The 14163-nt window shown below is 47.5% G+C and overlaps 1 protein-coding gene across 3 annotated transcripts in view; it reads left to right on the forward strand.

Moving 5' to 3' along the window:
- Positions 1-9544: 9544 nt before the first annotated feature.
- The window catches only part of PTPDC1 (protein tyrosine phosphatase domain containing 1), a 61526-nt gene continuing 56907 nt past the window's right edge, over positions 9545-14163 (forward strand). For all 3 annotated transcript variants that reach the window (XM_055125665.1, XM_055125666.1, XM_055125667.1), the window contains exons 1-2: positions 9545-9762; positions 12471-12542. Coding sequence is in view for 1 of the 3 variants with exons in the window: in XM_055125667.1 (XP_054981642.1) it covers positions 12536-12542 (7 nt within the window). In the remaining 2 variants the exon portion in view is untranslated. The remainder of the gene's footprint in view (positions 9763-12470; positions 12543-14163) is intronic.

Consider the following 14163-nt stretch of genomic DNA (forward strand, 5'->3'; position numbering starts at 1 on the left):
TCAGCATGCCCTTTTATGTGATGTGATTACAGTCTAAATGACATACTTCCATATAATTTCAGGAGAAAGTGGCTATTACTGGAAATAAAATACTCATGGAACTGTATAATGAAGAGAACATTCCAGAGCTTGTTTGTTCTCTCTTTCCCACAAATCTGTAGCAACAAGTAACTCACTTTTTGGGGGGAGGGGAGAGAAGTGGATTAGGGGATTACACTCAGCAGTGCTCAGGGCTTGCTCCTGGCTTTGTGCTCAGGTGTCACACTTGGTGGCGCTCAATACCCCCCGCCCACGAAAAAGGAAAAAAAGAAAAGAAAAAGAAAGACAAAAGAAAATATCACCAGGAACACAATCTCACTTCTCCAAAGTAAGTTTAAGGGGCCAGAGATAACTCAATGGACTGAGCACACGCTTTGTGTGGGTGAGGTCTGGGTTTGGTCCCCTGAATCTCCTGGTGCCCTCAGCATCCTGAGCACAGAGCCAGGAGTAGCTCCCAGAATTGCTGACCATGCTGCCTCCCATAAGTTTAAAAAGAATTTGCTTGTAGTGGCTTTAATTAGTGAAATTAAAGTTTGAAATCTAAATCTAAAACTTGAAAAACTAAAACTTTAAGAATCTAAAGGTTGAAATCTAAAACTCTGCTTTTATTCCACTCTATAAGCAATGTTGTCTTCTCCTGACATGGTTCTTTACTGCCAGCACACGAGGGTCCCCTAGTTCCAGAGTAACGCCCGTTCTTCCAGACAGCGCTTCCTATAGGTAGCAGGAACAGTTAAGTGCCCTTGCTGGTAGATCAAAAAAGTACCTTCCAATGACTATGAGTTTTATTTATTTATATTAATAAAACTATGAAGTTATTATTTCACCTGAATTAAATGGTTCCAAAAGTATTTAATATGAAATAGTCTTTCCACAAAGACATTTTATTCTAGGCTGGCAGTGAAAATAGAGGTTATATCTTAGCCTGTGAATTCTACCTGGCTTAAACCATCAGGAAGCTGACCTACTCTACAATTCACAACCGGACACAAGCATGGCAGATATCTGGCTGCGGGCCTCTGGGCGCTGGGGCCAGCTACTGGGGCTTCACAGACTCCTTAAAACAAGAAGGTGATTCTAAAAGGAAAGCAGAACTAGAAACAGCTGTGCAAAAGAAGAAAGAGTTTGAGAGAAAAGCTTTGCATATTGTTGAACAGCTGTTGGAAGGGAATATTACTGAAGTATTCCTAAAGGAGTTTGGAAAGTTCGTCACATCTGCTCGCTACAGTGACATGGATGAGTGTTCTATCATCAAGTCTGTGATTATCCCTGTGTCAGAAGAAACTAGGAATTGGATCAAGACAAAAATACAAGATCTCTACCAGAACTACTAAAGTCTATGATATCACTGAAAGAAAGTGTTTTTGCAGCAATTTTTGTTATAAAGCATCTGTCATCCCGTTGCTCATCGATTTGTTTGAGCGGGCACCAGTAACGTCTCTCATTGAGAGACTTATTGTTACTGTTTTTGGCATATTGCCGCGCGGGCTTGATACTCTCGGTAGCTTGCAGGGCTTTCTGAGAGGGGCGGAGGAATCGAACTCGGGTCAGCCAAGTGAAAGGCGAACGCCCAACCGCTGTGCTATTGCTCCAGCATCTAAGTTCTTTTAATCACAAATTTCCAAAACTTCTGTTTGGGTTCCACAAGAAAGATTGCCTCCAGGCTTTCAGAGTTGGAGTTGGGCTACCTGTCTCCATCTCCCTGTACTTCTTAATGCCCCGGCAGTCACATCCACGAGCCACCTCGAGTGCCAAGTAAGCTCATTCACGGGCATGACCCAGAGACTCATAAATAAATCTCGAGGGGCTGGAGCACAGCGGGTAGGACATTTTCCTTGCATGCGGCCGACCTGGGTTTGATTCCCAGCATCCCATATGGTCCTTCTAGCATCACCAGGAGTAATTCCTGAGTGCAAGAGCCAGGAGTAACTCCTGTGCAATGCCGGGTGTGACCCAAAAAGCCAAAAAAAAAAAAAAATTCTTGAAAGAGATCAACACATGGCAGAATTTCTCCTGGGCCCCACACAAGACTGAGTCATCTGGTGCACCCCTGAGGGGGCAGGTGAGCCTAGCATCCTCCCAGACAGATGCCCGGCAGCCAAAAACCTGCACACTCCACAGTCACCACCATGATCCTGGCCCGACTCCACTGCTTGAATGAGTCTCATGCAGAAATTAATCTGGTTGAAAAACTCACGTATGTAAGTTTTGTGAATGAAATCTCTAGGCTTTCACAGAGTCGAGATGGGTGATCCTCCCCCATCTCCCTGTGCTTCCAAAAGCTCCATCAGTCACACACTCACTCCAAAGCTGCCATCAGGTAAAAGTTTAACTCCAGCTGTATCACCCTGTTAAAAATTTTGGACACACTGGATCATGTGGGAGAGAATATGACATCTCAAACTCTAAAATGATGATAAACCAGGAGTAGCACACCATGTGGGATTGGATATAATGTTGAAGGCATCCAATCTCAATTACAAAATATAAACACAGAAAGCTCAACCTGCAACATCTCCGTAATCTCTCATACAATGGCTAATGGCTCCATGGTGAGACACAACAATCTTCACTAACTTTCTTCTAAGGAAATATTTTTTGATCACCCTGTTAGCAAATAATTTATGACAAGCAATATAAAATAAATTATTGAGGGCCTTCTGTGGGGGCAGGCTTAAGGAGTGGTTGGGAAAATTGTAAATAATGGTGGTAGGAAGGTGTAATGGTGGTGAGATTGGTGTTGAAATATTAAATGTCTGTAACTAAATGGATAACAAAGTAAAAATAATAAAATTAACAGCCTGTATTAATGAAGAATAAAGTGAACATTTTCACTCAGACTTACCAGAATAAGTTTTATGATATCCAATTCTCCAATTTTTCTTCCTTCATTCCTGTGTTTATTAAAAGTCAGCATTATTTAGTAAGTGATAAAAAAGTGCTTAATATCGGGTCTTATATATCAAATTATACTCTATTTTTATTTTAATTACATACCTTTAATTCCAAGGAATAAAAAATGAAGTGCATTAGTTTTACCTAGTTTCTGTGTGTACATATGTGTGCACACATGCACAAACACACACACACACACACAGTCTCTCTAGGATGATGAAGGATAAAGGAGTCTCTATGTGGTGGATCATATGAATTAGAATGGTGAAACACTTCTGTTCTACTCCTTCTGGCTGGAGATGTGGAAACTATCCTTGCTATTGTGCTCTCTGCACAAATTGGGATTAGGAGACTTGGGAAAGTGGCAGTGAGAGACGGATCCTCCGCCTTCCACTTCAACCCTTGCTCCCTGGAAGCAAGATCTTGGAAACGTTAGAGGTGTTTATGTCTAGTTCCCCAGGACTCCTCCTCCGTGTGGGAGACGTAGAGGGTGTTCAGTAGCCACAGCACCGCCACAAAGTCTGGCTTCCTAGTCAAGGCCCTCTGTCATCTGGAATGCCTTAATCCTGACAACGGTGGAGATCTCTGAGGCGAAGCTCTCTCAAGGAGTCAGTCTGTGCTCTTCTGGGTAGGAGGATGCTGCCTTTTTTTTTCATTTTTGGGTCACACCCAGCGATGCTCAGGGGATATTCCTGGCTCTGCACTCAGGAATTACTCCTGGTGGTGCTGGGGAACCATATGGGATGTCGGGGATCAAACCCGGGTCGGCCGCATGCAAGGCAAATGCCCTACCCGCTGTACTATTGCTCCAGCCCACTGGATGCTGCCTTTTAAAGTCCTTAGAAAGTTAGAAAGCTGAAGAATTCATATGTAAGGTAATAACACTATAATCATTTTTGACTCTAGAATATTGTTAGTAAATTGACGTTCCAAGAAAGATGTCAGGTGGTTATGAAATTAGGGTAAAATTTACACATATCACTCAAAAATTGTTTCTGTGTGGGGGCTGCAGAGATAGTACAGCGAGTAAGGCACTTGCTTGCTACCCAGCACCACATGTGGTCCCCAAGCTCCACCAGGAGTGACCCCTGCGGGCGGAGCCAGGAGTCAGCCTGGAGCATGGCCAGCTGTGGCCTCCCGCTCGCACCCCCAAAATCGTATTTGTGTCATGCTCTATCCAAGTGATCACATGGACATGTACAGCCTGCGTTTTCTGTAACTGATTTATGACACTAAGTATTTAATTTTGGGGTGGAAAATATGACAATTACTTGGGCCAAAGAGATAGTTTAGTACAGGAGTTAAGGAAACTGCCTTGCATGCAGTCGACCCAGATTCAATCCCTGGCATTGCATATGGTCCTCTGAGCACTGTCAGGCGTAATCCCTGGTCACAGAGTGAGGAGTGTGTCTTGAGTACCAGTGGTGTAATGCCAAAATCAAACAAACAAGAAAAACACGATCATTATGGAGTTCCTCTGTTCCAGAGACTAAAATCGAGTGTATCAGTTGTGAGATGTAACAATGAAGTAGCAAAACTTCACAAAGCAAACTCCATGCCCATAACCTGTGAACTCTATTTCCCACCTCTGCTTTTCTTCTCACTTTGGTAAATGATCCCATGGGCTTGGTTAACTACTCAAACATATTCTGGGGACAAGGTGTGTGTGTGTGTGGGGGGAGCCCGGCACAGCCAACAGGGCGCATAATTCAAACACTCGAAGTCTCTATAGGCGATCACTCTTCTAGATGGCTGTGGAGTCAAGGCCAGGCCTGGCTCTGTGTGGAGGTAAACACAGAGTTCACCCTCGTGAAGAGGCATCTCCAGTCTACAGAAATCCCACCCGTCTGCGTGCCTGGAAGAAGTCCTCAGATTTGCCTTTCTCTTGGAGAAAGAAAACACCCTCAAGACAATTCGAGATGAGACAGTGCCCCCATCACCCCTCCTCCATTCCTGTGCTGTACACCTTGAACACTAAGCCCTGTTCTAGGGAGGAGGGCCTGAAACTCAGGCATCTGGACACCTTTAAGGAAGTCAGATGATCCAAAGATGCTGGAGACCCAAGGCTTGGCCTCTGTGTCCACCCTGGGGCTGCTGGTCCTTCTTTGGCATCAAGGAGCTGCCAAGAACAGAAGACTGAACAAGAGTCTTACCCGAAGTGTGTTTAAAGTTAGCTAAGATTTGGGGGCCGGAGAGATAGCACAGTAGTAGGGCGCTCATCTTGTATGCCATGCGGCCAAGTGGGGTTCGATCCCTGGCATCCTATAGGTCCCTGGAGCGTCACCAGGAGTAATTCCTGAGTGTAGAGCCAGGAGTAACTCCTGAGCTTTGCCAGGTGTGGCCCCCAAATAAAACAAAACGAAAATAAAGTTAACCAGGATCTCCGGGTGCCTGGGAAGTCCCGGACCTCGACATGAGTGTTTCTGTAATTTCTCTTGCAGATTGTGATAGAAATAAAACAAGTTGCTGCTGGGGATCAGAACTCAGAACTGGAAGAATGGGCCACGGCCACGAATGGCGAGTATGAAGCTGCCGACCCGCCTGGTGTCCTGGCTGACTAAAATGGAACGAGCCGACCCGCCTCTCTCCCCCTGAACTCAGTCTCCTCTCTCCACGGAGAAGATCCTTGGCCTCCACTTGCAACCTTGTCCCAAGGCCTGTGCTGCCGCTGCCTTGAAGGCCTGTCTTCTCAGCTGCAGGAAATGGCTGGTTTGTGCCAGCCACAGACGGAGGTCAGTCCCATGTGGCTGGTGGCGCACTGTTCCCTCCTCTCTGCCTCCCACAGTGCCCCTGCCCGTCCTCAGCTGGAACACAGACTGCAGAGTCAGAATCATTGGTCCAACAGAAGCAGCCACTGTGTCAGGGACAACTTCCCGCTTCCCACCTCGAGTGGCTTCCTGAAACTGGTGGCCTGGTTCTCAACCACGTGAAGAGGTTCTCATCTACGCCAAGAGATCTGGGTTTCCTCTTAGATTCTGTGGATGCTCCAGGAGAGAATTCATGGGTCAGGGACTGAAGAAGACACCAAACACTCTAAAGCATTTTGTTTAAAAGGAAGGAGGGACACTGGTTGGGCCCAGATCATGTCTGTTTACTATGTAAAAGTCGTGTGTCATATTTGTTTTCTGAGCTATTCAGTTAAATGTCTTCTTCTTCTTCTTCTTCTTCTTTTTCTTCTTCTTCTTCTTCTTCTTCTTCTTCTTCTTCTTCTTCTTCTTCTTCTTCTTCTTCTTCTTCTTCTTCTTCTTCTTCTTCTTCTTCTCCTTCTCCTTCTCCTTCTCCTTCTCCTTCTCCTTCCCCTTCTCCTTCTCCTTCTCCTCCTCCTTCTCCTCCCCTTCCCCTTCTTCTTCTTCTTCTTCTTCTTCTTCTTCTTCTTCTTCTTCTTCTTCTTCTTCTTCTTCTTCTTCTTCTTCTTCTTCTTCTTCTTCTTCTTCTTCTTCTTCTTCTCCTTCCCCTTCTCCTTCTCCTTCTCCTCCTCCTTCTCTTCCCCTTCCCCTTCTTCTTCTTCTTCTTCTTCTTCTTCTTCTTCTTCTTCTTCTTCTTCTTCTTCTTCTTCTTCTTCTTCTTCTTCTTCTTCTTCTTCTTCTTCTTCTTCTTCTTCTTCTTCTTCTTCTTCTTCTTCTTCTTCTTCTTCTCCTTCTCCTCCCCTTCCCCTTCCCCTTCTTCTCCTTCTCCTTCTCCTCCCCTTCCCCTTCCCCTTCTTCTCCTTCTCTTCCCCTTCCTCTTCCTCTTCCTCTTCTTCTTCTTCTTCTTCTTCTTCTTCTTCTTCTTCTTCTTCTTCTTCTTCTTCTTCTTCTTCTTCTTCTTCTTCTTCTTCTTCTTCTCCCTCTTTTCCCTCTCCTCCCCCTCCTCTCCCTCCTCCCCCTCCTCCCTCTCCCTCTCCTCCCCTCCCCCTCCTCCTCCTCCTCCTCCTCCTCCTTCTTCTTCTTCTTCCTCTTCTTCTTCTTCTTCTTCTTCTTCTTCTTCTTCTTCTTCTTCTTCTTCTTCTTCTTCTTCTTCTTCTTCTTCTTCTTCTTCTTCTTCTTCTCCTTCTCCTTCTCCTTCTCCTTCTTCTTTTCTTTTTAGGTCATACCCGGCAATGCACAGGGTTATTCCTGGCTCATGCACTCAGGAATTACTCCTGGCAGTGCTCGGGGGACCATATGGAATGCTGGGCATTGAACCCAGGTTGGCCGCGTACAAGGCAAACACCCTACCAGCTGTGCTATTGCTCCAGCCCCACCTACTTCTTTAGATAGTGGCATGTGCTCTTGTTGATTCTTAACAGTTCTGTTCATTTTATTCCTTAGATTCATGTACTTGTATTACTGTGTACCTCATGTCAGGTCATTGGATATATCTGAAAACTCTTCTGCATTCGTTAGTTGGTTACCATTTTTATTTCCCAGTGTTTATCTACACTAGTAATGCCTGTCTTGTGGGATTGTTGAGAATTAAATAGAAAAATCTATGTAAAGCATCTAGCATATGGCCAGCCATAGAACATGCATTTATCTAGTAAGTGGCTTAGCACACCCAGGGGAAAATCTTATTACTACTGCACTGTGTGATACAGAATCCTTTGGGAAGATTCAAAACACAAACAAAAAAAAAATGGGTCGTAAAAGAGAGAATGCTGGTTGCCTATTCTTCCCAAATCTTCTCCAGGGGTGGGGGGTAAAATATATGCTTGAGACCACATTTACTGCCTAGATGAAGATGGTAGCTAAGCTTGAGTCTGGAAAATGTGGGTAGAAATTGGTGGATGCAGCTTTTGTAAAGGCCCTTACAAAACAGAAACATGATGGTGGAAGTCATCTATTAACTATTTTAAAAATATATTCATATATATTTATAACTAAATATTATTATTTTTAATTTTTTTATTTTTTATTTTTTGCTCTTTGGGTCACACCTGGCGATGCACAGGGGTTACTCCTGGCTCTGCACTCAGGAATTACCCCTGGCCGTGCTCAGGGGACCATATGGGATGCTGGGATTTGAACCCGGGTCGGCCGCGTGCAAGGCAAACGCCTTACCTTCTGTGCTATCTCTCCAGCCCCTATAACTAAATATTAAGCAGGCCCATGAGGCACACTTATGGATGGAAGTCAGACTTCAGGATGAGAGCAGAGAGCGATCAGATCCCTGGCTGAGAAGAGATGCAATCCAAATCTTCTTTCTCCTCCTCCTCCTCCTCCTCCTCCTCCTGCCCCCCCTTTCCTCCTCCTTTTCCTTCTTCTCACATCCATTGTACTCCTGTCTCTGCGCTCAGGATTCCCTCCTGGTGGGGCTTAAGGGACCATATAGGGTGTCAGGGATTGATTGATCTTGGGTCAGCCGTGTGCAAGGCAAGTGCTCTACCACCTGAACTATGTCTCTGACCCCCGGACACCTTTTTTTTTTTTTTTTGGTTGTGGAAACTCTTTCTTTTCCCCTCACCTACCCAGACAGACAGCCAGACAGCACATGGATCACACCCATGTGCACACGACTAGGAAAGCTGAACGGACAGGAAATCCCTGGGATACAGCTGGAGCGAGGCCCAGGGACGGGAACAGAGCAGCCAGCCCCCACGAGGGGCCCCAGGTGATGGGCTCCAGCTAAGGACTCCAGGCTAGGGAAGAGGACACTGGGCAGAGGACAGCTTGGAGACAAGCCTGGTCCTCGCACACTGGAGGGGAGCAGAGGACAAGGGGCAGGAACTGGGACGCACTACACTGGGCCACAGGACGAGTGACGCCCTACCCTGGTAGAGAGGCTTGGAGCCATCCACTTGAACTCTATAGCTATGAACTTGAACTTCTCATTTTTTGTTTTGTTTTCGTTTCTGGGCCACAACTGGTGATGCTCAGGGGGTAACTCCTGGCTCTGCACTCAGGAACTTCTCCTGGAGGGGCTGCGGGGGCGGGTACCAGGTGAGATGCTGGGGAACGAACACGGGCCAGGCAACCACATGCAAGGCAAGCGCTCTAACGCCTGAACCATCTTTGCAACCCCAGACTTGGACTTCTTAAGCGTTTGAATTTTGTCTGCAACTCTTTCCTACGACCCCCAAGAACCCACGAGTTCAGGAATACACCCACTTGGGCGCCAACTGCAGGGATTCAGATTTCAGGATTCGGGGGCCCGGGAACAGAGCGGGCCCGGGCCAGCCGCAGGGCTGGGCACGTGTGAGGGGGGCTGCGCAGGGTGGCATCGGCGGGGGCGGGCGGCAAAGACACGTCCGCGCCCCCCGCGGGCGGTACGTTCCCCGCGCCCGGGGCGGTCTCCTTCGCACAAACCTTCCCCTGCTTCTCCCACCCGTGTCCGAGTCCAGACACCGGCAGAAAAAAGGCGGGTGTCACTGTTTCCCGCAGGAGCTTGCCCGACGGCCCCCGCATCACGCCCAGCCCCGCGGCCGGCCAGATCCACGTGGAGCGTCCCCCGCTCGCCAACCCGGCGCGGCCCCGCATCCCGCCCGCGGCCCCCGGCCCCGCCTCGCCGCCTCCCCGGCGCGGCCCTCTTTGAAAGAACGCGAAGCGGCCGGCGGCGTCGAGAAAAGAGTCGGGCTGCCATTGGTCGGCGCGTGTCACGTGCGGCGGCGCGCGGCGCTGATTGGTGCGGCGGCGCTGCGGGGGTGGGCCGGCGGAGGACCGGGAGGCAGCCGAGCCGCCGCTCCAGCTGCCAGGGCGGTGCGTGGTGGCGCCGCGGGGCCGCCGAGGCCGCGGGAGCGGGCGCTGTCCGGGATGCGGAGTTGCGACGCGGTTCTCGGTGGCCGCGAGTGCGAGAGGCTCCCGCCGGGGCGCCTCGCTGGAGGATGGAGGCGGGCCTGCGACTGCGCGCGGGGCCCTGAGGACCCGAGTCCAGGTGCGGGATCCCCAGTGGAATTTGCTTTGTCAATGTCCCCAACTGACCAAAGTTCAAATCAGCCGCCGGCCGGCGGCCGGACGAGGCCTTGCAACTCTGTGTCCAGCTGCCCGGCCGGGGGCGGGGCGGCCCGGACCGCGCGCGCCGAGTGCGGGCACCGAGCTGCCTGCTAGGAGCACGCAGCTGGGGTCTGGGGGCGCCGGGGGCCGAGGTTGCGCCGCGCGGGGCCGGGGCCGGGGGCCACTGCAGCATTAACATCTCCTGCGGGCGGGGTGGGGCCTTACCCCTGCAAGAGTTATAAAGCTCTTCTGAGACGTCTTTCAGCCTCTATGGGTTTTTATACCGTGTAAGGATCGAGACCCAGGAGGAGGGTGCGGCAGGGGCACCCCCTCCGCTCCCCCTTTTGGGGAGGGGTGGCAGCGGTTGACGGAGCAGAGCGCACCTGGTCAGAGATGGGCAGAGAGCGGCGTGCACGGGGCTGCCAGGACTCAGGTGGCCCTGCGGCGGCGGCGGTGGCGCGGGCGCGGCCCCGGGTGGGTGCGTGGGTGCGTGCAGCCGCCCCCGCTGGGCACGACCCCGCTGTGATTGCGAGCCGCGAGGTGCGCGTCCCCCAAGAGCCACGTGCCCTGGGACAGAATCCAGGAGCGCGTCGCGCCCGTGCACTGCTCGCAGGGGCCGTTCGCGTCTTCTGTGCTGTCCCCACCTCCGGAACTGAGGCTTCGAAGGTGGGCCCGACAGACGGTGGACCCGACAGGCGTCAGAAGTAGTTATTATCTAGACGATGGGGAATGTAAGCCCCAGTCTGTGTGGCTCCCAAACTCGCGCTTCCAGGCTACTGCCGCCAAGACGCTTTGTTCCCAAGGATTCCGCCCCCTCCCCCTTTTATTAAATCGCATTCCCAGTCCCTCATTTGCAGACACGCCACTCAGCACCAGGGCGGGCCCGGGAATCTGCATTTTCACCAGCTTTCCAGGTCATTCCCGTTTTGGTGATTTGGGACAATTTGAGAACACCTAGTCAGTTTTTCCACCCATTTCCCCAATTCTTCGTGGGGTTGCACCCCCACCCCATCCCCCACCTCCAGACAGGTGCGCGGATTTGGGGAAGAAATGTAACCTCTGCTGGGAATTCCAAGGTTGAGGAAGAAGCACCTTGAATTGCTGGAAGGTTCAGTTTGAAAAACATCTCAAAGTTTTGCTCTCTGGCCTTCTCCTAGCCTCCCATGCTGTTAATTCGAAATTTACTAAATAAGGACAGACTGAGATTTTTGTTTATATTGAACAAGATCGGAAACTCGGCGGCGGGTGGAGGGGAAGGGAGACACCTAAAAACCACAATTCGCCCGTAATTACTTACTCTAGCAAGTATTTTCATATTCTCTTGCATTGCGCTAAAGTTAAGTCTGTTGTTCATCTTATAGATTGTTCAGGTCTGCAGCGTTTAGAAAGTTCTTTCGAAATGGGCTTCAAGTTAAAATTTCCAATTGGAAACCTGAAGATTCTCCTGAACAGAAACCTTGAGTCACAGTTGTCGTAAAGTGGAGGTCATTCTCTTCCAAACCCAGATGGAATAAATACAAACCAGAAACTTTTTTTTTTTTTTTGCTTTTTGGGTCACACCCAGCGATGCACAGGGGTCACTCCTGGCTCATGCACTCAGGAATCACCCCTGGCGGTGCTCAGGGGACCATATGGGATGCTGGGATTTGAACCTGGGTTGGCTGCGTGCAAGGCAAATGCCCTACCCGCTGTGCTATCGCTCCAGCTCCACAAATCAGAAACTTTTATTTCTGAAATAGTACAGGACTAATACAAAGAACAGAAAAACATCAATACAGAACATTATTTCCACTGTTTATTGCAGTGTTATTTATAGTAGCCAAAACTTGGAAGCTCAGTTGAAGTTTCTATTGATAGATATTGATTGGATAAGAATGTGGTACATTTTTTACAATAAAATGATATCTAGATTTAAAACGACATTTTGTCATTTACAACACAGTGGAAGGAGCTTGGGTAATCAGAAGGAAAAAGACAAGAATTGGTCAATTTACTTCAATCCAGTTGTACAATGTAAGGATATAAGATTTAACAGAAGAAACAAGATACAAAGATGAAGCAGTGGACATGATAATAGAATCGAAGTTACCTCAAAAGAAGGGGGTTGGAGGAGGGATGTGAAGGTTATGGAGAGAGATTTTATGCTAATTAAAAACAATAATAAGATAGCATAGTGGGTGTGAAAGAAACAAATTGAAGTGTTTCTTAGTGATTTTTTTATCTGTTCTCCCCCAAATCCCTTTGAGTTCCTCCAAATCCCTTCAAATAGATATTTGTAATTTATTTGACATGTATCAGGCCCTGCGAAACAATATTTTGTTCCTTTTGTTTCCTTATAATCATTGAGGATAAAACTATCCTAACCAACTTTGAACAAAATCACTGTTATTTGAGGACCAGCTTTTGTATAATTTAACACACAAACTGTGTACATTTAGTATTCTTAAATTCTGAATTTAATACAGTTAATGTGTTGTGCTAAAAAGCTATATTTGTTTTTTCTGGTTCTTGTGGAAGCAATATGGACTTGAGGAAACAGAATATTGGTATAAGGACGAACTGGTATTTTAGGCCCAATTTATTTTTGTTTTTTTGTATTTCGGGTTAAGCCCTGGCTGTGCTCAGGACTTACTCCTGGCTCTGTTCTAGGGGTCACTCCTTAGCCACGCTTGGGGGACCAGATGTGATGCTGGGATCCAATCAAGGATGACTGCATGCAAGGTAAGAACCTTCCCTGCTCTGCTCTCCCTCCAGTCCCAGTTTTCATTTCATTTTATTTTGATTGATGCATTGTGGTTTAGAATACTGTTAACAGGAGGGTTTCAAGTGTAAAACACTCCAGCGTCACCCCCTCTGCCGACTGTCAGCTTCCCCTCCACTACAGTCCCTCCATCCCTGCTGTGGGGAGCTTTCTGCTGAAGACCTGTTCTGTGTCTGTTGCCTTTGGGCATCTGTTATTCCCCCATTAGATGAGTAGTATTCCACTGTGTATATATAATCTATTTTTGGATATGTGGACATAGGTTATTTCCAGATTTTGGTCATGTGAATAGTGCTGCAATGAATGTAAAAGTGCAAATGTCTTTCCTAAATAGAGTTTTTGGGCTCTTGGGGTAGATGTTAAGAAGTAGAATTGCTGAGTCATGTAGAAGCTCAGTTCCTAGTTTTGGGGGTAAGTGTCCATACTATTTTCCTAAAAGGTTGGACCAGTTGGCATTCCCACCAGCAGTGAATAAGGGTCTTTTTTTCCTCCACATCTACACCAACATTGGTTGTTTTTTATCTTTGTGATGTATGCTAGTCTCTCTAGTTTGAGATGATATCTCGTTCTTGTCTTAATTTGCATTGTTTCCTGATGATCAATGGTGCAGGACATTTTTTTCATATACCTTTTGGGTTATTTGTATATCTTCTTTGAGGATGTTTCTGTTCATCTCCACTCACACCCTTCCCCCACGCTATTTTTTAAATGGGGTTGTTTGTTTTTATCTTGTAAAGTTCTACCAGTGCTTTATACATCTTGGCTATCACCCCCCTATTAGATGAGAAGATATTCTCTCCCAGCCTGTGGAGTATCTTTTTGTTCTGGTCATCATTTCTTTGGCAGTGCAGAAGCTTCTTAGATGTAGTCCCCTTTGTTTTCTTTGGTTCCATTTGCTTGACATTGAATCATTAAACATACGTCTAGACTCAATGTCATGAATTGTTCTACTTACTGTCACTGTCACTGTCATCCCATTGTTCGATTTGCTCCAATGGGCACCATTAACGTCTTCATTGTGAGACTTGTTGTTACTGTTTTTGGCATATCGAATACGCCACAGATGGCTTGCCAGGCTCTGCCATGTGGGCGGGATACTCTCGGTAGCTTGCCAAGCTCTCCGAGAGGGATGGAGGAATTGAACCCGGATGGGCCAAGTGCAAGGCAAATGCCCTACCCACCGTGCTATTGCTCTAGCCTGCACTACTTACATTTTCCTCAATTTAGTTTATGAATTCAGGTATGATATTGAGACCTTGACTTCATTTTGATTTGACTTTCGAGCGTGGTATTAGAAAGGGATCTGAGCTCATTTTTTTCTTTTGCATGTACTAATCAGTTTTTCCAACACTGTTTGTTGAAAAAAGCTTTTCTTGCTCCACTTCATCATACTTTTTTCTGCTTTATTGAAGGTTAACTGTCTATATTCCTGAGATTCTATTTCTGGATTCTCAATTTTATTCCATTAATATGAGAGTCTGTCCTTATTCCAGTAGCACAGTGTTTAGATTCCTACAGCTTTATAGTATAGTTTGAAGTTGGAGAAAGAGAAGTCTCCCATCTTCATTTTTTCCTAGGATT

The sequence above is a fragment of the Sorex araneus genome, chromosome 2, assembly GCF_027595985.1.
Source record: "Sorex araneus isolate mSorAra2 chromosome 2, mSorAra2.pri, whole genome shotgun sequence".
In the NCBI taxonomy this organism is placed as follows: Eukaryota; Metazoa; Chordata; class Mammalia; order Eulipotyphla; family Soricidae; genus Sorex; species Sorex araneus.